The sequence below is a fragment of the Centruroides vittatus genome, unplaced genomic scaffold, assembly GCF_030686945.1.
Source record: "Centruroides vittatus isolate TY-2023 unplaced genomic scaffold, ASM3068694v2 contig_767, whole genome shotgun sequence".
Taxonomy (NCBI): Eukaryota; Metazoa; Arthropoda; class Arachnida; order Scorpiones; family Buthidae; genus Centruroides; species Centruroides vittatus.
Genome location: NW_027122496.1, coordinates 1147530 through 1170568, shown reverse-complemented (window position 1 = coordinate 1170568; position 23039 = coordinate 1147530). Strand labels below are relative to the sequence as shown.

The 23039-nt window shown below is 33.4% G+C and overlaps 1 protein-coding gene across 1 annotated transcript; it reads right to left on the bottom strand.

Annotated features, from left to right (window-relative positions):
- Positions 1–290: 290 nt before the first annotated feature.
- On the bottom strand, positions 291–22701 carry Nup107 (nuclear pore complex protein Nup107). The gene is made up of 25 exons (XM_067277845.1): positions 22605–22701; positions 18953–19014; positions 15066–15161; positions 14925–14989; positions 14773–14854; positions 14598–14689; positions 14447–14505; positions 13925–14060; positions 13068–13139; positions 12892–12986; positions 10607–10739; positions 10474–10536; positions 10221–10400; positions 9944–10149; positions 9824–9872; positions 9120–9189; positions 8898–9052; positions 7424–7675; positions 7245–7347; positions 7069–7157; positions 4567–4638; positions 4328–4501; positions 4188–4256; positions 3953–4120; positions 291–459 (listed from the first exon to the last, which is right to left on the bottom strand). Exons 1-25 carry the CDS (start codon positions 22619–22621, stop codon positions 355–357), a joined length of 2664 nt encoding a protein of 887 aa, XP_067133946.1. The 5' UTR covers positions 22622–22701; the 3' UTR covers positions 291–354.
- Between the last annotated feature and the right edge of the window lie 338 nt (positions 22702–23039).

Here is a 23039-nt window from a genome sequence, read left to right as displayed (position 1 = left end):
TTAACAAGTTTTACATGCTATTAAAATTACCCAACTGCTGAAATTTTGGTGACACTCAAATGAGATCAAATTATAGTTATGGTTAATTGATGTTAACAGTTTAGTATTATAACATGTTTCGGACTCCACATTTATACTTTGAATCTAATGCACGCTTCGTTTCTTGGCTTCTCAAAAAGCCGAAAAGGGTCACGTTAAAATAGAATACGGTAACATCCTTCCAAAAGACACTATCACTATTTTTGCAGAATGTTGTTAAAACAAAAAAATTGACTTGCGGGTTAAACTGGTTGAATATTTAAACGAATTAAGTTTTATTAAATTCTGTATATATATATAAAAAAGTTTCAAAATTCACTGATACGGATAGCCGATCGGATCCACTCCCATGTCCAGTAATTTCAACGACGACTCGCACAGTTTTCTTTGTAAGTTTTCTAATTCTTGAAGGTTGAATTCCTGAAAAAGAAGAGTCAAACAATTATTATAATTTTTGTTTTTTGAGTAAGGTCGATTCAGAAATTAAGTACGGTAGAGCATCGGTTAACCGACCGCGTTCTAGTCGGCAAATTCGAGTGTCCGACGGCGACGTGGCGCTACGATATTTGGCCGCGTCTTGGCTACTTTAATATTATTTTTGTTAAATGTTTGCATGTCTTAGCTGGCAACATTGGCTCGACCGTGAAAGGGAGGCCAGTATTTAAATCGGGCTTAATTTTTTTTCTTTATTTTGTGCAAAATGAAATAATTTTTAACGATACGACGGCGACAATTATTATTTAAAAAAAAATTTTGTTAGGCTTAACATCGATGAAAATTCAACGCAAAGTAGGTTAATAGCGATATACTAATTACGTGGGATATACTAATAACCGAAAAGTATGAAAAAATACATTATTAGTATATCCGTTTTTTCAGTTATCCGACCGACCCGTCCCCCAATTGAGTCGGATAATCGATGCTCTACCGTAATTCTATTTTTCGTGATTGTAGCTACCCGCATAATGCACCGTAAAGCTACATAACGTGACGACGACCGACTTTTGTTTGACGAGAAAGCTTAAAGTTAACATTCGCCTGTTAGAGAAAAAGCTGGACGAAAATATAACCGATTTAAAATCTTTAAAATGTGCGTGTTAGTAACTGGGGTATCTTGCATGAACGGGAAGAAAATTCAAACCAATTATCTTTGTGCCATCACTTGTGAACGGGCAAGATAATCAACTCCAACTTTAGTAATTACCTGGGAAACAGGTATATGTAAGAAGAATGTTCCACCCTCCTAATGCCAATATAGACACCCACCAACTTTCCTTTACATTGCATAATTTGTGGGTGTTAGGGGATTATAATTAAAGTTGTTCCCATTTGAAGAACACTGTAGTTTCAACCATTAAGCTGAATGAAACCAAAATTTGTGTACACACTAATCAAAGCATGTAGAGAAGGATTTTGCAAAGAAAAATTTTAGTTCCAAAATTGTCCACTAGAATAAACAGTGCTGCAAAACAACAAAACAATTTATTCATTTATATGGTGACATATCTGTATGTGCTGTGCAGATTGAACGACGTTCCCCGTCGCTTAGGTGTAAAATTTGATGATGATGCACGGCTTGTTCGATGGCCGACGATAACTGTTCCCCGTGACATTTCGTAAATGCAATGCAATACCGTCCTCTAGGTCTGACAACATTGCAACATTGCTTGCAGTGCCATTTACCCCAGTAGCAAACAATTTTGGAACTAAAATTTTTCTTTGCAAAATCCTTTTCCATTGAATAGTGCATACACAAATTTTAGTGGGGTTGACTTATTGGTTTGAGCTACAAAGTCCTCCGAATAGGACAACTTTAATTATGGTACGTAAAGGTATGCATTTAGATTTGAAATTCTTCATGCCAATGCTCTATAAGTTTTGTTTTAGAAACCAAATTACTAATATAAAAGCTGCCATCTGTATGTGTGTGAATTCAATATAACTCCTGCCATTTTTGTCCAATCCACACGAAATTTTGGTTATATTTGTCTTACGTTCTGACGGAAAGTATAGGTTACTTACTTTTCAGAAATATTAGCTATAGGATATACGTTTTATCGATTTCGGATCGGCGATCACACTTACATTGCGGTGACGTCGGTGATCGTGCGACATTCGTGCTCGACGAGGAAATTTCTCTTAAGTTGCATTTTTAAATATTTTGGCAAATGGTGTATTTTAAACTTACTTCATTAAATTTAAACTTTAAAAACGATGGCCTCATCGTGTCACTTCTATAACAAGTTTTTTTACAAATCTTTCCAAAGTAACCATGTGACGTTCTATTATCTAAATCATAAATAAAAATCTAACGAGCCTATTATTTAGAAAGTGTTATCACTAATATAACTAACATACATACAATTCATCTTTGTTTTATCAATATGCAATTAAAAAGACTACCTGATGCCTAGGGGAAGGCATCAGGTAGTCTGTTGTTGTTCTTTTAGATCTACAATTTACCTGAGACCCCTAAAGGTCATGAAGTCCGACTTGAGTAAAAATGAGTAAGAATGGTATTTTGAAAGTATTTAGTCAGAAGAGCTTCAATTTGAGCATCACAATCTCTACTTTATCATAAAAATATTCTAGCATGCTCGACAGGAGAATTTCTAGTTATTAAAAATTACATTAACAGCAGGGCAAAACAAATGCTTCTATGCTAAACTAGATTAATAAGAATTTATCAGATTTTGAGCACAAGAAAAGGGCAAAACTTGGATATGGGTCTTCCAATAGGCAAATTAATGCCTTTACCGACAGAGGTGGTAAATACAATTTTTGCATCGACATTTTCATTTACAAAATTAAAATCTTATGTGCCATCTACGATTTGCACGAGTGCCAAAAGACTTACCATTTGTCTATGGAAATTTGATGCCATTTTAATCTGAACATCTTGGTGTTTGTTTGGATTAAAATGACAGGAGTCTAATATCAACAGTCACACAAACTATTAAAGCATCTGTAATATCAGGACACATGAAAAAAACAGTTAACAAATACCTACAGCCAAAACAACATAAGAATTCATAAAGTGTAATGAAGTCCAATATTAACTTAAACAGCAACAATGTGAACCAAAAATGACAAAGGCTAACAAAAGGAAAAAATCTACAAAAATATGATTCTTATCAAATAAATCCAAAAATGGTATTAGAGAGAATAGTCCAAGACAATATACTATACAGAAAGATCATAGTGATGGGACGTGGCAACACACGACATGGGTGAACAACCCCGAGGGAGACTTCCGACGAGAAACTGATCTGTTTAGGTGTTACGTATGAAGAAGAGCTGGAAAACTCTGTGTGACCATCCCAACAGTTGTAGTCAATTGTGGCTTTGCACCCTAGTGTTCGGTAGTTTTATCCACTATACAGAAAATAAGATAATCAGATGACAAGGAGTCGCTTTTGACAAATTAGTAACTTTAGGGTACGTTCGTTAAGTCGAACGAATTAAACGCGTTAGTAACGAATCATTCGAAAAGTAGTACTCTCGCTCGGTGCGCATGCTCCGCGGTGATGACGTATCGAACGAAGCTCACGAAGGAGAGAGTTAGTTTACTTCGTTAAGAAAATGGCGCCCGACGATATCGATGTTTCTAGATCTACTCGAGTGTTTAAATTGTGAATTAAAAGGTGAAATGATTGAAATAACTGTCCATCCGAAGCAACCGAAGAAAAATATTTTGGATAAGGCTGCACTAGCAGCATTCGTATCTTCGATTTTAGAAACAGCCATTTAGTTATAACGAATCGTTCGAAAAGTATAACGAAACAAGAATAACGATGACATCATTCTCGTTTAACTTGTTTTACTTAACGAACGTACCCTTAGTTTCTATTTCTATTTCATACAGTATTACTAAAGCAACTGGCAACAAAGAAAGTAGTAAGCATATTTTTACCTTGTATAACTGATTCTTTTCTGATGTGATGATATCTGCAATTTGCAGGCATTCTTCAAACTGACTCGTGCTATGTAAAACCGTATGTAACAAAAATGTCATCTGTGGTATGCAGAGTTTCCTCAGTAGGGCCATCTGTTTTTGACGTGCTTCATCGATGACACCTTCCTACGTAAACGTTAACACAATTACATCTTGTTTCGAGCAATTATTGTAACTAACACTCTATACTTACGGTTCTCTGGTCGACCATCCATCCTCCGTCGATAAATAAGAGGACGTTATAAATTCTGTCGGTCGTACTCTGACAACAAGAATAAATAATGGTTACGACATCAATTTATCATTTAAAACTAAATGTAATAAGAAACTAACTTCCGTCTGTGCCCGGAGTGACTGCTCCCATCTTTCCAAGTCCGCCTCGTACTGTTTCATTCTGTGTTCGAACGCAATCCATTCCGTAAACCTGGTGTTTTCGGGACGGATTGGTTCCTTTGGTCTGGCCTGGTGGTAGTGTTCGAACCAATCGTTAAATGCATCGTGAGCTTGCTGTAAATAGATTTTATGAGCCACTGAAAATTTTCAATTTAACCTTTAACATAAAATAAACAAACCAAATATGCTTGAAAACAAAAATATTCTCTGGTTGCATTATCGTCTTCTGGAGGTAGTTCAGTTGTTCCGGTCTAAAGATGATGGAAATTATATTAATTTATGGTTTGTTTATTAGAAAATTCTGGTTCTGCACCACAGGAATAAAGTTGGCACCTACAGAGAAAGCCTTAAAGCATTAATTTGACCATTTTATCTATGATGGGAACATCATGGTCCATAATACATGAAAATCAGTTGTGTATCAGATGCTCCTATTTAATAATCATTAATTGCTTAATAATAATAATCTGAAGATGAACTTGAGCTACAATTACTTCATAATTTTAAAGTGGACCAAGTCTAAATTTTACATTTCCATTTCCAAATTTGTGCATTTTCCACATTGGAAAATGTAAATTTAACAGGTCTATGCTTTTTAACACACAATTGCCTACAGTAGCAGCAATTTTTTGCACCTACTAGTGTTTCACAGGCATTTTTCACCAAACTGACTTACTTAGCTGTGCTTCCACGACATTCTCGTACTACTGTGCCATCCACCTGTGTAAAATTTTTCCACTTATTACAGGGCCTCATAAAACCACTGCAGAAAATTGCATATGCAGGAAACACCTTACATGTACAATTGTGTACAATTTTCCTTTATTGCCACGCGATTGCATGCATAAGCCAGTGATTTTCCACTCTAAATGTCACAGAGGTCTTACAATTGCCATAAGAGGTAGTAGTGATATTCTGGATGTTTGTCAGCTATGCATGACATAACGACATGATGGTCCAAAAACAACCTTGAATGCTTCTATCTGTAAGATAGCCAAGATGCTAAGACCTTCAACAGTTTAAGTGCACTTGCAGCTGCATTTTGTGCCAGAAAAATCATTTTATGGTCCTTTTTAATTACACACGAAAAATCAGAAAGTACCACCTTAAGCATACTGTCACAGGTTAATGCATATATTGAATATTAGTTCCAAATTCATCCAATAGGGGCAATAGTCTGATTTATTTTTGAAAGACGTTCTAGAATATTCAATTATAAAGTGAACCAAGTTCATTCGTTAGTAGTTGAAGAATGAATGAACATTCATTTTTTAAATTTAAGACATTATGTTAAAGCATATATACTCATAAATAGAACATACTTTATTCTCATTTATGCGCTAACCAAAACATAAACATAAAAACCTCAATCAGTCACGTAAAAACAGACTGGAAACGATGATATTGCAGCAGAAACACTAGTCACAAAGTCAGCATTTTCACTCTCAATAATTGGATAGACAATACATTAACAGCAAAACACTAAAAAGCTTTGATATTGATTTTAGATGCTTACTTTTCCAACCACAAAATCTTTAAATGTGATAATTTAACAGAAAAGTTACTGTAGACAGCTATGAAACAAATTGGTCAAATATATGTTGGCTTTGATACAAGGAAAAAGTCTATAAAAATCAAATGTACATTATTACTGCATTCACAATGCAAGGCTGCAATTTCTTTTTATCATATTTTAATTTAAAAAACTGCGCGACTTCCTGACCAGACTGGAAATTCATATATAGTTAATCCGTATCTGGTCTCTATTTTCATCCATCTAACTCCATTCTTGAGATTAATGTAAAACAGATGGACAGTTAACAGTGAGAATGTAGAGGTCCGCAATTTGAAAACTGCAGCCAAATAAAATTAAAAAACACTTCATGAAGATGCATTCTGCAAAATATATTTAGAACAGCAGCAACACGGCCATAATGTGCAATCATTGGCTAGTATTAATTCAGATCAGTTGTATCCTAAAAATTCCATCAATGAATCATGCAATGAAAAAACAGATATTTTGGCTCTTACCATATATTCAACCTGTACATTTGCCAACAGTCACAAACACACTGTCAAACGATACTTTGTTTGTTCAACTGAAGATGACGAATATGTCTAGTTTTTATTATATTTAATACACTGGAACTGATCCTTAAGGGACAGAGAAAACATATCCCCAAAATTTTTGTACTGAAAAATATACTTAATTATATTATACTATAAAAATTAGGAGTAGAACAAGTACATCATATACAACTGGCCCCTCCATATATAGAATAGACAATTAGTGAAAATAAAGAACGCTTACATTGACATTCAGCCTGATGGAAAGTACAAGATTATGTCAGCATCAAAGACTGGTGTAAAGTTAGTCTCTGAAAACTAAGCACTTTCTTTCGATTAAAGAGATAGAGAACAATTGTAAAAAATGCAGTTAATTCTTCTTTGCAACTGTCCTCCTCTCTCAGGACTTGACATCAATGGACACAGAGATGATTATGACTTATTGGTCTTAAACACATTCCTTCACTTATAATGTAAATGTCAACTTTTTGTGTTACTTTTAATTAGATTAATTTGAAATATTATTTTTGGGTTTTTGGAACTTTTTCTACCTTATTCCCATGCAACAGAATCAGAATTTTATTGGTTTTCTTACAGAATTCAAACATACTCACGATTCTTTTCCATTGACGAATTATTATGTCAATGGAATCCGAAGGGATTTTTGAAAATACTTTCCTTGCAGCATCTAACTTTTTATTTGCTATAAAAAAATATTTATTAATAGATTTAAACGATACATATCTATATAACCTAACATAAATAATGTGTTTTTAGCATAAAAACTCACCGATGAACACTCTCATTAGTGCATTTGCTTGCCGTATGGCTTCCGATCTCTGTGCGGGATCGAATACCAGCCAATCGATTGCTTCGATCTTCAAGAGATCTTCCTAATAAAATAACTGTGCTAAGACTTTTATTCTATATAATTTAAATACACGGAATGATTGTTTTTATAATTTCTACCTTAGTCGTTTCCGAAGATAGAATGCTAGTAGTGTCGTCCTCTCCTTCTTTAGATCTGATATTCTCGACCAGGGTCTTTGTTATCAGAGCAACGTCCAGTCCGACCGACTCGGCAAGTTTCAGGCAAAGCTGCCTTTCTTTAGTCCCGCTGATTCCTTCCAAAAATTTGGCATACCATAATATTTGTTGTGGAGTGGGTAACGTGGCAGTATAGTCGGCAATCAGCATCACTTGCTGTTTCTCGATCAGATCCTACATCAAATAAAAGTCAAGCAAATACACATTTAAATTATAATCATATTATTATGGAAAGTAAAGGAACAAAAACATGAAATTTATTGCATCCATTTCCAAGTAATGCCAGCCCCCTTTTTTTTATTGAAATTACACTGAAAGCTGAAATTGCAAAATGCAATATCAAGAGTGTATATATAATCTTTGTATACAATCTTTCTCAGTATATCCTTCACCAAAGGATGTCAACAATCACATACAAGGACCATATATTTATGGATTTGAGATCATACTTTTTATCAAAAAATTAATTTTTTTTAATACAAGTGTTTAACAAATTACGAAATGTGCTTTGTATGATTGGCATTGATCTTAATGTACATCAACAATTTGTACTAAGTTAATCCAAATTCTTTGTAGTGTTTGGCACAATGACATTGCAAACATTTTTATCAATTGCTACAGGTGAGTTTTATTGGAAATCTATATATAGTACATAAATAAGATGTGTTTTGTGGCATTGTTAAGACTATGATTCATAGTTATACAATGATGATTATTATAGATGTAATTAACACCAACAGTTAAAATCATTTAATTTTTCCAATGACACACAATTTCCAACATTTCAAATGACTCATTGTTAGTATCGATTGATCCAAACCTTCTATTTTCAGAGCAAAAATATGAATTTGACAATAACATAATCTCAATGGAATAATGAATTAAGCCAACGTAACTCTTTGACAATCTGCCAGAGAGATGTCTCCTGGAGATTCTACAGGAAATTCTCCCCTATTTTAGTGTTAACATGTGAAAAAAATCTGAAAACTGCACGTAGCCAGCCACCATCATTCAGTGATTTCATCCACTCACCCATATAACATTATTAGAAATATTTTGTAAAAAATATTACAAAAATTAAAATGATATATTTGCAATATTAATTATTGTCCTTTTAGCACAACCCATCAGGTAAACTGTGTAGCCATTGATAAAAAAATATTGTAAAGCTGATAGAGAGAGCAGATCTGTGCCTCACAAATCTTTAGGTAATTAAATAATTATTTACTAAACACAGAGTTAAGTTGAAAACCTTTAAGACATTATACTTTCTTCCAAGAATGATTTTATATTTATATTAGTCATTTGGAAACAATGTTTTATGCTTAAAGATATCTTTTCAATGAATGTAAGTGAAAATGATAAGAATAATTTTAGTAATAATTATATTTAATACCTTGACATAGGATTCTAATATGGCAACAGTGAGTTCTTCTTTACAGGAACGACCGATGGTTCGTAAGAATAGTATGACGTGACTCATGAAACGTAGCAAATGGGACGACGGACGTGGTTGCATCTGAGACCACTTGTACATCTCTTCGACCAGAGCTGGAATTATCGGATTTTTTTATAACAGATAAATATAGGCTATTTGATTTATTTATCATCTCTTTACCTTCTACGTTATCTAAAATGATGTACTTTTGCATGACGTGATAATAGTTTGTGCTCTTCATCTGCGTGATCTGAAATTAAGAAATAAAATGAATTTATTCTTTATTTTTCTTGTTTTACATTCTTAAAAACAGAAATTATGTTTTGATACTTTAAAATTAAATTTCAAGAAGAATTTTCTAGTTATAAAATTACTATTGGAGGCTTGTCCTTTCTGCGACTATCAAAATGAGTGTGTTTTATTGTGCAATGATCTTTAGCAGGGACATTTTAAGCACTTTTGAGAATCCCAGTCCAATTCCTTTAGATATAATGTACTGACAGATACAGAACAAGAATATTAGTGACAAGTAGTGAGACAAGATCCCTAAGGCGACACCGTAAACATGGCTGGATATACTTGTGTGTTACCAACCCTGGCTTTCATTCAACAAGCATGCATCCAGTCATCATTTAGTTCTCAAAGTTGATTCCAAATCTTTTTGTTTACTTATTTAATACACTGTTTACATTTGTCTAAACTTGTTTGTCCTCCGAAACTATTTCAATTTCAAAAATTTTAAAGAATAACCCAAATTTTATTCCAATTTCTTGAATAATCATTCTAATTTTACATAATACGGGTAAATGTCATTTTTATACTTTAATTTCTTTGTATTTTTGTACTATATTTCTAACATTAGAATTATTATTTAAATAACTCACATTTGATACACTTGCTTGTAATTCCTGAAATATTTGTTCATTTGTCAACCTGAAATTAAACATTATTTTGTGTACTTTACAAAATATAATAATATCTTAATATTTATGCACAATACACACGTCTTATCCCAATATGTCGAAGGCAGCTGTTCCAGTGCACGCTCTTGCTGGGTGGATCTCCTTATTTCCTGTTCAATTCGGACATCTAATGCCACTTTCATGTAAGCCCATAGATAATCTTCCCATGACGCACAGACGGGAAGTAAAACTTTCAGATTACCGCTGAGTGCAGCATACATCGCCCTTTCATATTCTGGAATGCGAACCTACACAAAAACAACTTTATTTCTCTTTATCTGTTTTAATGTTTAATTTGTTGAATTTCAATTTAACTTACATCTTCTGAAATCTTCCAACACATGGCTTTCCATACATCTCTATAGGGATTTCCTTCGATGTCGCACAGAACATCGCCTTCGGAAACATTCTTGTCAAAGTTTGCATCGTGACATAACTTCCATCCTTCCAGAGCAGCTGCCAGCCATGGCTGTCCGAATCTTTCTGCCAAATTTTCAGCCTATATAATATTATCAAAATTACATCTTAAGATAAAGTTATTAAAGTAAAATAATGTCAAAATCTTCCATTACTTTAAGGAGTTGTCCAGAACGAAGATATGCAAACATGTATTTAAGAAGTCTTGATTCATTTCTCTAAAAAATAAAAATTAAAATTAAAATACAAAATAATTTATGTAATGTAAGTGTTTTCAAAAGAACATACCTTATCTGTATCATGCAATTTTCGATCGTTAAGTCGAACTGGTGCATCTGGATCGAGTTCGTTAATTAAAGAGTGCTGTTCAGACGATACGTGATCTACTTTAGGATTCATTAGGGCATGATACGTATTTTCCCTGAAAAAATTTAATGTAAATTCTCTATAAAATATCATATTATGTGCTTCAGATGGTTACAATAGATAAATTATAAACTTGTCTATTAAATTTTGGTCATTTTTGGAACATAGTTTGGAACATATTAACATAGTTTGAGATTACATGCAAAGGAACATTCCGCACACATTAGCAGAGCTGTTTATTGGATGCTCTCATGGTTTGGCCCAGACTACAATGGAACTATTGGTTGGCAAATGATGGATCCCAAATATTTAGACTAAACCATTCATAAAAATGTTTGAAGTTTCAATAAAGACCCAAATCTATGTCTGAAGAACAGCAGGCCAACACTGTACTGACCATCCAGCCAGCTGTAACAGATGTTTGTAATTATTCCTGAATTATACTAAATTGCTTCAGTTTGATTCAACTAACAAACAAAATGTAGTATTGTCAACAGCAAGCAAAACAATATGCTTACTGTTGACAATATTACATTTTGCTTGCATTTAATAAATAAAAATATTTTCTAATTACCTTATGTTCATTATATGTAACGCATCTTACATTTTGATGTCTCCAAATGCATTTTTTTTCTACAATAAATTACAATATCAAAAACCAAAAGAAAAATAAAGGCGACAGCCAGTCTTTGATGAACACACCAACTCTCATTACATTATGCTGGCTCTCCACTTTGAATTGCCTCAAAACCACATTATCACTGTTGTCATCACTCATGCACAAGAAAATCACTTTCCAGTTAAAACCACTTTCAAGTACTTTGGTGACAGAGTATATTTTCACCCGGTGATTCTGTCACAGCCAATTAACAGCTGTGACAGAATTTCCATTGATACAGCATCCATAATTCCAAGTGTACTTGACATCATATTTTTACCCATCATCTTTAGCACATATACATACATGTACAGTACATATACCTATTAGCATAGTGTAGAACATTTCAAAAAGGTGCAAAAAATAGCAAGGATTAGATTTAAAGAAATTAAATACAAAATTAAATTGAAAAATATAAAACTTTATTATAAGATAAAAGTTTTGCTGCCATTTTAAAAAATTTCCATAATTTATTGGAAATTGCTTTCCCTCTCATGTAAAGTGTGTAGGCACATATAGCAGTGATTACATCGCTTTATGAATCATCGGGTGATGGCAATGTGATTGCGCTAAGTGGAAAGCCAGCATCACAGAAATTAAGCAGCAAGAGGCCCAAACGGTACTGTGGTCCAATGGCATTGTCTAATCTCACTCAGAGTATAGTACAATGGCTGATTCCTGGATTGACAACGGGAAGGACATTCAGCTGTGAAACAAAGCATAAGCATAAAAAAGCAGCAACTAAAAACCAGCATCTGTTTTGAATATAATGTAGCATTTGAAAACTGCAAAGTTTGGTAAAGTACACTTAAATATCAAAACTTTTAAAGAGAGCAATTAAATACAATTTACTTCCATAGCTGCACCAAATTGAGAATTAATTACCGTTAACTTTTACATCCAGCATTCATAAAAAACTTGATTTTATGGACCCTAAAGTACTGTATTTTGAAAACAGTAGACCAAATCTACTTGTTCAAAGCACTTGGTGGAGTAGAAATAAAGTATCCAAGAATATCACAGTGTTATCAGAATGCCATAATATAGTGTACGGAATATCTGTTAGGCAGCATGGCAGCAGTTACTTGGCTGCAATTTTCAAATTGCAGACCTATAAATTCCCACTATCATCCATCTGTCCTTCTTAAGAGAAGTTAGATAAATAAAAATCAAGACCAGATACAGAAAGTTTAGGAGCTGAAGGCATTGATTACCTATATATGAACTTCCACTATGAACCTGAACTCATGTGATTTTTTAAATTAAAATTACTATTCTGGATAAATTTAAAAATATATATATATAAATTGCAGCCAGGCATTGTGACAATGTCACAATAGGTAATTGTTTGTTCTCTGTCTTTTCTTGGAAGTGTAGTGTTTGTTTTTCTCATATGACCACAATGTAGTTCATGTCTCTTTTATCCCATCAGATGTTTCGTGATACCTTTCAACACAATGAACATTCAACACTATTGGACCATTCCTTTATCCATTAATTAGTCCATTATATCAAAAATCAACAGTATATAAATTTAATAATTACTTACCAGGCATTGTTGTGTTGTAAAAAAAATTCTACTTTATTTGGATGATTGTGTTCAAAGTCTTCTGCAGCATTTTTTTCCAACCAGTCAACAATTAACTAAAACAAGAAATACATTTGTGGTATTTAAATTAATATTCTTTTTAAAAAACAAATATTGTTTTGTCACTGTCTGATTACCTGATTCTGGCGAACGGTTGAATCTCTTTCGTATAGATATTCAATCACTTGTTTGTCACTCATTCTTTTATACTATATGCAAATACAAAATTATTTTTGAAACATTTTAAATACAGAGCAATCAGTTTGGGATGTCATAAAATTAAAATTAAAGTAATGCAATTATGAGTTTCTAAATGTTACGTACATGTGTCAGAAGGCTGTCAGTTTCAGCTTAAAAGAAACACAACACTTAACATGGCCACTATAACAGATGGTGCACAATTCATACTGGGTGGATGAATAATCACACAACTGCAATGCCTGCAGTTGCTGCATATGGTATGGAAACATTTTCAACTACTGACATTCTATACAGCACATCAATCCACTGACATGCTGTATGGAATGTTGTGTTCCACCGACAAATAGCACAGCAACTTCTTTAGACTCTGAATACATCTTTCAAATGTTCTCTTCTCTGCCTGTTGTGCACTCTTCTTCTATGTGAGGCAAGTCAGACTTGCTTGGAGGCAAATCAGACTCTTCGGTACTATTTCACAATGTCACGATATAACAAAACATGGTAATACTTGTAAAAATCACCAGAACTCTCAGTGGATACAAGTAACACACTCCCATTTTGCATACCATAGCACTGGGTCCTCTACTGCAATGTGACTGCCATTTTGCACTTCCATGTTTGTATGCAGTAGAATACTAAAATGAATACGCACCCTCCAAACTGACAACCTTCCAATACATGTATGTAACATGTAGTAACCTCTAACTTCATTACTTTATTTTCTATACATTTTTAATTTCATAACATTACAACAAGTCACCACATATAATCATTTAAGATAAAAAAAATTAACCAGAGTATCCATCATAACTTCTTCATTTCTTAGCATTTCTTCTACTTCTAATCGATCTTGATATAATGTTCTGAGCAACTTCCAAGTGTTTCGTTCGTCTCTGAGCATTTCCAATATACTCATCGCACGATGAAATCTGCATTTTGTTAAACTTAGAAATGAGCATTTAAGCAATAGTTAAATTTCATAATATTCAGTTATATAGGCAACTGCAATATAACTGAATATAGTTTGCATGCAACTTGTAACCTATATTAACTGAACAGTTATATAGGTTACAAGTTGCATGCCCGGATCAGTTTACGCACTTGAAACATGGGTGCAATACACTTACAAATTGACAAACTAAATTCTAATAGTGGTTGACGACTACATACAAAGGCATTTGCTCATTGGTTATACATTTATAACAAGTACAAGAGCAATAAACTTTTAGATTTTACTTGCAGTTGCTTGCATAACTGAAAATTGCAGCATTAGCATTGCTTTAAGATTCGAAATAACAATTAAAAATGGACTAACTTGTTATAAGGAAGTTTCATTGTCATCTTCTTTAAAAAATTCACGTGATTAGAACACAGCTGAAAAGTTCAAATTGCTGTATAAATATTCAATTTAGAAACGCAAATTAAATATTTTTGCTACGTTACGGGGTATTTTATCGCCAACTTACAGACTCGTAATCTAATAAGAGTTGGAAAATTTCGTGCATGGCAGGCCTACTTCGAAATGCATCCAGAAATTCTTTGAAGAGAGACAATGTTGCTAAAGCCAAAAATTTCATCAATTTTAGCAATAAAAAAAAAAAATGCAATTTAAATAATTTTTAAAGTGCAAAACTTCTTTACCCTGAAGACCAGGCTCTTCCGACAAAGCGCAACTGTCAACAGAGAATCTTGTTATATCTCCCATTTCGTCCAGTAGGTCTATCTAATATTTTTAAGACAATATATTAAATTTACATTAATATTAACATTCTTTAATATTTCTTTCTACTTACAGTTCTGTTTCCATCGACAGTGACGTTGAAGGACTTCTCTCCTTTCTCCGAGCGTTCCGTGTCACCTTGAACATCAAACAAACTCGTGAAAGACAATTAATCAAAAATATCAATCTAAACAGTTTAAATCAATAAATATACCTGAACCATCAAGAAAGCTACTTTCCAACTTAGATTTATTTCTAGAGTGAAAAATATTTCTGCTTGGTAGATGATAGCTATCTTCATAAATGGGAGCTAAAGTATAATTTAAAAATCATTTAATTGTGAGAGATTCGTGGAGAGTTAAAATATTTCGAAAAATTTTAATCAATGTTAGATTATTAATATTATAGACTTTTCTCTAAAATTCATAATACCGCGTAATTAATACAGCCGTGTTAAAATTTACAAATGACAATTGATATTGCCGTATGTTATATTTGACTTAGTTTGATCCCGTGGCATTTTGCAATGCTCTCCTCCTTGTTTCATTTTATAATTCTTCACATAAACAATCAATATTAGTTTTTATTAAGTTAATCTGCACTATCAGTGAAAGAAGTAAATGTCTGTAATAGTTGTATAAACATTAAACAAAATAAAAAAATACACCATGTGATTACAAGGTCTGATTTTGAGTGATATTAGTGAGGTCGAGGCCGAAGTTTTAAACGCAAAAATGTGTACGTCGGACGTTCGGCACCGCTTTCCCGTAAGCATAGAAGTTTGACAATAATGTTTGAAAAGTCAGTAGAATCGTGCTCGACGTTCCAAATGCCATCGTCAAACTTCTAGGCTTACGGGAAGGCGCCGCCGAACGTCTGACGTACACGTTTTCACATTTAAAACCTTGGCCTCAACCTCACTATTAAAATACAAACTTACAATGCAATAGAAATAGAAAGTCTTATGTGTAATAAGACTTATTAAATCTAAAATTGTAAAAAAAATGTAAAAATTAAAATAAAATTTTGGCTGAAGGTAGTTACATCAAAATATATATAAATAAAATATATCAAAGCTACAACTTTGTTTTTGTGTTTCATCTAATGACAGAACACAAAGATAATTTTGTAGCTTCGATATATTTTAGGTACAGTATCAAAAAATAAAAATTGATGGATAGCACCTCTGTATTTTTTACATTTTTATTATACACACTCCACACATTAAGTCGATATTTCACTGTAATAGTTTTAATATCCTTATTATCGACAGTGCATTTTAATTTAAATTGTAAAAGAAAACCTTAATATAATTTTTGAAAAACTGGAAGAACTACTAAGTACAAAATACCTCAATGGCATACATTAATGTAGTGTTTCTCAAACTTCACCTTCTGGTGAACCTGTTTAATAAATTTTAATGTGCCATTTACCTAATTTGCATTGTTTAATGTCAATATATTTCCCTAGACCCACGTTATTGAGAAATCTGCTATCCGAATTATCTCGACCACTCGGATACAAAAATTTCTACCGTTCGGCACTACACACCGTGCAAAAATTTTCGGTGTTTTCAGACGATGCTTTCAATGATGTCAAATAAAGAAAGCACTTAAGTATCTCAGAATGGATAATTTATGGGAAAAGGCAATGCAACACCTGAAAATCTTGCAAGGAGGGATGACTCCCAGGAAGACTTTCTACGGGAAACTAACTCTATTAGGTGTTAGATTCGTGAAGAAAATCTGAAAAACCATGTGGCCAGCCCATTGGTGAGATGCAAACTTGCAACCAACTACCAGTGTTTTATCCATTAAGACACTGATGGGGTTAAGCTCATAAGGAAGCCACCATGGCCCAGACCCAACTTGTTTTATTTTAAAATTTCAAGTAATTTCAAAAAATGATAATGTTTTAATGAAACTATTTAAATTGTAAATGTATATAATTTTTCCTATTAACTTTTTTAAGGCACTGAATTCAATTTTATTTACATTAATCTACATATTGCATCAAGTTTATAATTGTATATGCTATCCTATGATGATGAAAACATGTGATTAAATTAAAGCATTCTTTTCATCTAAAATATTTATGTTAACTTATCAGTTTAGTGTTGCCTGACAAATTGTATGATAGGCCTACTTACTTATATGTATGATTTAATTTGAATGTTCCAAACTATGTACTAATAATTATTAATTGGCTCATACATTATGGTATTTTTGTGGCAATAGTTTTTGGGGAAATTTTGGGTCCTGAAAAATTTCTGCATGTCTTTTCATATGTTGCATTACTTGCTGCCTGCAGTCAGTTATACTTGGTCTATCTTGTTGTAAGCAAAAAGTCAACAAGGCAGCCAAGGAGGCAAATTCCAACTTTCCGTGACTTTTTCCGAAGAGAAATGAAAATTCCTGACTTTCCAGGTGCGTAGGAACCCTGAAAATACCCATCATCAGAAAGCATCAAGAATAGTTCAAAAATAAAATGAGATTTGAATTTTTCATCAAAATTTCTTTTGTTACCTTCAAAGTAATCCCCTCCCAGGCAATACTTTCATGCTAACATTCTTTAAAATCCTCAAAACACACTTAAAAGTTGTTTCACAAAAACTGTTTGGGACTCCCAGTGGATTTTGTTTTGTATCATCCACAAATGGAGTGTGAGCACAAAGAGGAAATTTTAGTTGAGGAAAATGTCACACAGTTCATCAGGTGAATGAGCTGGTGGAACTGTATATGTTAAATTTTTTTCCCAAAAATTCACAAACAACAAGAGCATTTTGAGCGGATGCATTATCTTGATGCAATATCCACAAGTTTTCTTGCCTGAAATCGACTTATTTTCTATAAACTTCTTCATGTAAAAACGCTCAAATAATGTTCTTTGTTGACAGTTTGACTAGTCAAAAGGAATTCGTGATGCACAACACCATGACGATGGACAAGAACAGTCAACACAATCTCAATTTTTGATTAGCTATGGCATCATCTTTTTGATCTTGCTTCACCTTTTGAGAGCCATTCACTTAATTGTTGAGCCATTTTGGTGTCCAAAGCATACAGCCATGTTTTGTCACCCATAATGATGCGTTTTAAGAACAATTCACCTCAAGAAAGCATTTCCTCAGCCACTCAAACACATCATTGTTTTTGGAAACATTTTTGGGACAAATGTTTGAGAAGCAATTTGAGAAAGCAATACACTACAAGCCCAAATAATGCTTTAAAATTGTATGACAGATCCAAAACAAGACCAGAACATCTTCAATAATGTCCCTAATTATTAAACAATGATCATCAAGTACCAAATCTGACTCGAACATCGTGCCGTTCATCAGACGAAGTGGATGGTCTAGCAGAGTATAGTTCATCTTCAATGCATTCTCTGTCTTCCTCAAAAATTTTGTACTATTTGTTTTTGATAGACTAACACTAAAAATAATGTCAGATCTACACACATAGGACTCTCTACATGCATTCCTCCTCATTTAATTGTTGTGGCAATTACGTGGGGCAATAAGTTCATTTTTTGTTTGCTTAAATTGTTGATAAAAACCTTTAATTATTTTAACCTTTCATTTTTAAAACTGTTAATTAGTTTTAATGATTTGTTTGAGATATTTTTACTTCATTTTTCTAAATTCCATTCATCTTCATTCACCGAACACGGCTTAAACATCTGCAATTTTAAATGGGAACGCGACAACTGGGCAACAAAGACTTTAAAATTTTTGCACACTTAACAAGCAAACAATTTGGAGGATGTTTTATTTATTTATTGTAAATATTGGTAAAATATATATAAATATAAATACGGTTAAGACTTATAGGTACAAGTTACGAGTTATTTCCAACTTAGGAAAAGAAATATTTGGGAATAACATATTGTAGCAGCATTAATTAGCTTATTGTATGTCAGAAGTAGTTAATAATGAAAATAATAAGAAATTTTGTATTTTGTCTATTATTATTTTGTCGCCCAGATGTCCAGCACCAAGTTAGCAGTAGCCCAGTCGAGCGTTGCCTAGTCGACAACGTCCCATCTCAAACGCCACATAAATATTAAGATATAACAAACAGGCGATAATTAATTACTTACATTCCGACAAGTTTCCAAAAAGTCTGCTCGATCCGGAATCCACATTCATCCTTCCCGAATAACTGAAATAAATGATACGTTAATTATCATAATTGCTATTTAAAGTTAATATTTAAAAAATATCTTATGGTTGTTAAGTTTTTATCAACCATATCAGTTCTGCAATAACTACGTTGGGATGTTTTAAGAATGCTATTGACCTTTCTTTGAGCCTGTTTCTTAATCGACCTTTGCGATTGTAAAGCAGGTGGATGTAAATTTCACATTGCAGTCGAAAGTTTTCTGTTTCGTAACCATGCAAAATTGCACAGATCGGTTTCCACAATCAGTTTGCAAATGAATTTTCTATTTCAAGCTGTGCGTGAAATCTAGCAGATCTGCAAACATTCCAGCCAATTGGAGGTTAGTAAAATCATGAAACATTCTAATGAGATGGCTTTCACTTTTACTGTCAATTTTAACCAATAGGAATGCTTTTAAGGAATTTCCACTAGTTGAATATATATATTTATTAGGGCAAGTCAAATGAAAGTGAGCCAGCATAGTTTATTTGCAAATTGTTACCTGTAACTTAAATGTAATGAGCATCACCATTGAGACATTTGACTCACTGGATGCCATGCCTGGTATTGCCATGCTCAAAGAATGAAGTGAATGACCATATCCCACACATATGCATCTGAGACACAACTGCAACCTTAAGATGCTTCTTTAATAATTCACCAAACATACGTAAATCACATGATGAAAAGTCCAGACTATAGGATGAAACCATGCAATTACTCGGCACAGCAATCAAGAACAAGTTTATTATCAGATATTATAATTTGCTTGCATAAAAATACAAGATCACATGCTGCCAATATGACATGTTGTCACGTGACGAGCTCGAGAACTTCATAAGGAAAATTCTGCAGCACCCACCCTACATTTTGGACTTTTCACCCTGCAACTTTTGTAAGTTCGGTGAATTACTGAAGAAGCACCCGAAGAGTCACAGTTTTGCCTTTGACGAAGAGATGCAAGATTTTCCGAAGCAGAAACCAAGAAATTCTACAAGCAAAGAATCGTCAGGCTTGTTACCCAGTGGGACAAATGTCTCACTGCTAGTAGTCATTAATTTTAACTTGTATGTAACAATTTTTGAATAAATTACATTGGTTTATTTTCATTTGATTTGGCCTAATACAAGTTACCTAAAGGCAACTTCCTACTATACAGCTGTCAGCAGAAACAATTGTTTTTTCTTTTTGGAAACAGTTGAGCCAAACAGAGAGGAAATCTTAAGTTTCACTTTAAGCTGGGCAAAAATACCATCAAAGTATCACGACACAAACAGTTACAGCAAACTTATATTGTTACAGCATTATCAGATGCACATGAATTCAAATGATATAGACTTTTTTCAGGTAAAAAAACATGATAAGTCAGACTGACCTTTCATCTTACTTAAGGCCAAAAATGCTCATCAAACATACAGTTCATCTCTTCACTATTAAATAATTAAGGGTACAATTACACCTTTGAACGAGACAATCTGGACCTTATCGGAGCCATAGACCATACTGTTGCAGAGTATGGAGAGTAAAAGGCATACCAATTCACTGTAAAAACTTTGGAAGTAAATATCTTGCCAAAGGTCGCATGTACAGATATGGTTCCATTAACTTTTTTCCTCTTACCAGGGGGGGTTCTATACTTTGGGGTGGCAAATCTCTCATTCAAAGCTCACATCTAATCCTCAATCAAAGGGTCACAATCAGAGATATGGTTCCTTTGACTTTTTCAATGTCTGCAGGTGTAAAATTCAAGGGTTCAAACCCTCATTTAGAACTGTAATTTTACCTTGTAATCTATCCAAACATGTACAATATATAATCAACTGACAAGATGTAAACATAGTTAATTTAATCAATAACAAAGCAATGAAGTAATTATACCATTTACAAAATAAATAAAACATTTATGTACATTCATACTTGCCAACCTTCAGAACAGGGAAGAGCTGGGACATTGGTAGAAAAACACTGATTTTTGAATAAAAACGCTGACAGCATGAAAAAAATTCTTTATTAACATTAATATTGCACAATGCTTATATTAAATACCTTTAATAAAAAAAATTTAATGTTATCTCTGCATATGATATCTTATAAAGCTATTTCCATAAACACTGTCAAGAGTATGGCAATAGCTTTATACTGTTTAACATCACAATTTAAGCAATGTCAAATATTTTATGAGTCCTATCATAAATCTACACCCAATTTTATGATGTGTTGCATCTTGACGTGTCATGAATCTTGATATTGCAAGATGAGTGCCTCCTGTTATATGCCTTTGTGCAATGTTTTGGTTTATTAATAATTTCTTTTGTTACGGTACAATGTACTGTACTTGTGATAGTTGCTATCAGTCAGTTTACTGACTTTCACTGCAATTATTACAGACAATAATTTTTCTGGTTATTTATTTCCTATCTCTGTCTTTTTCTTATCATACTGAATATCTTTTCCTTTTGCCACACAGTAATGCAGGAGATGCTGCAATGCTGTGTAGTAAAACCATCACCAGCCATACTATTTTGCAGATTACATATCATACTAAAATATTAAGGCTGATGATGGTTCTTTTCTTGAAAAAGTTCATATCACGCAATCTCAAGTGATGAATCAGATGTCTCTTCTTTTTTGGGCAGAGAAGCTGTATCGGTGCTCCATAATTTAGTATAACTGTAAAAGTAACTCATTTCCTTCTGCCGATAAGTCGGCCATAATCGATTTAACCACACACGATGGCACTAAAGTTGCCAGAATCGAAGATGCAATTTATCTCGTCTGCCATTTAAAATTATCACATTTGAGCTAAAATTCTCATACATATACTAACATACATAAATAAAAATATTAATATTGTTTTTTCCCAATTGATGGAATTTCAGAACATCGTTCTGGTTTGCTTCAGTTGTTCCTAATAAAATACAGGTATCCCTCATATAACACGATAGTTACATTATGGAAAAGAGCCACATTATGTAACTGCAACATTTTGTACACAGGATTTCACAAATTCTCGAACCATGTTACAGCAAAAGTGGAAGTCGTGTCATGCAGAGAATATCCCCAATAGCCAAACCGCGTTAGAGCAAAACAGTGTTATAAAAGTACCATGTCGTACAAAGGATACCCATATATAGTGTCTTCGGCATACGTATTATTCTTTTTCTTCGTGGTTCGTATAGAGAATCGGCCCGTGCGGCCTTACTTCTCCGACGAGCCAGCCAAAGCTTATTGCTCGGCCATACACAGGAAACGGAGAATAATGCCTTTCGGGAGACCTTTTAAGGGTAACTGACCGCTATTCAGGCATTACAGACGTGGAGGAAACCCGGAAAATTCCACGTGGCTAGGACAGCCTGGCCCACGACCTGGCCACGAGGCGCGAACCCACGACCGAACTCCCAGTGTTCAGGGAACGAAACCGCTTACTACCGGCGAGTCCGGTGTATATATTAGTGCTAGCCTCATTAAATAGTGTTTATATGAGAATATCAAATTCTTTAAACACGTTGACAAAAGAGAAAAACGGCCCGTCCACAGACTGGTTGGCAACTATGTACATTATCTAGAATATAAATAGAAAAGCTCGATACCTAGCTCTGTCTGACATGACCTTCTTCAAAGGCAACAAGCCTAAGTTTATTTTTGAATTTCAGACCAAAGAGCCATGTGTAATGGGAACAGTGTTGCCAGATCGTCGTAGGTAAATTTGGAAATTTTTAAATTTAAATAATGAAGTTCTTACATTTTTTAAACTGTATAATCTTCTTTTTCTATTATTTTTCATTTTTATTTTTGTTATGGGATATGATTTCAGAAGTAAGAAAAGAAAGAAAAAAAAATTAATTTCGCTCGAGAATCGGATCCCGATTCGCCGTATTTTTCTTCTTGACGTCTTAAAAATCGATTAATGAATAGATTTAATTTTCCTCTCATAGTTAATTTTATATTAATTTTGTTCATTAACTTATTTGTGTCATTTTTTACTTTTTTCCTTCTCTGTAGACACTATGGGTGCGTTCTTTTAT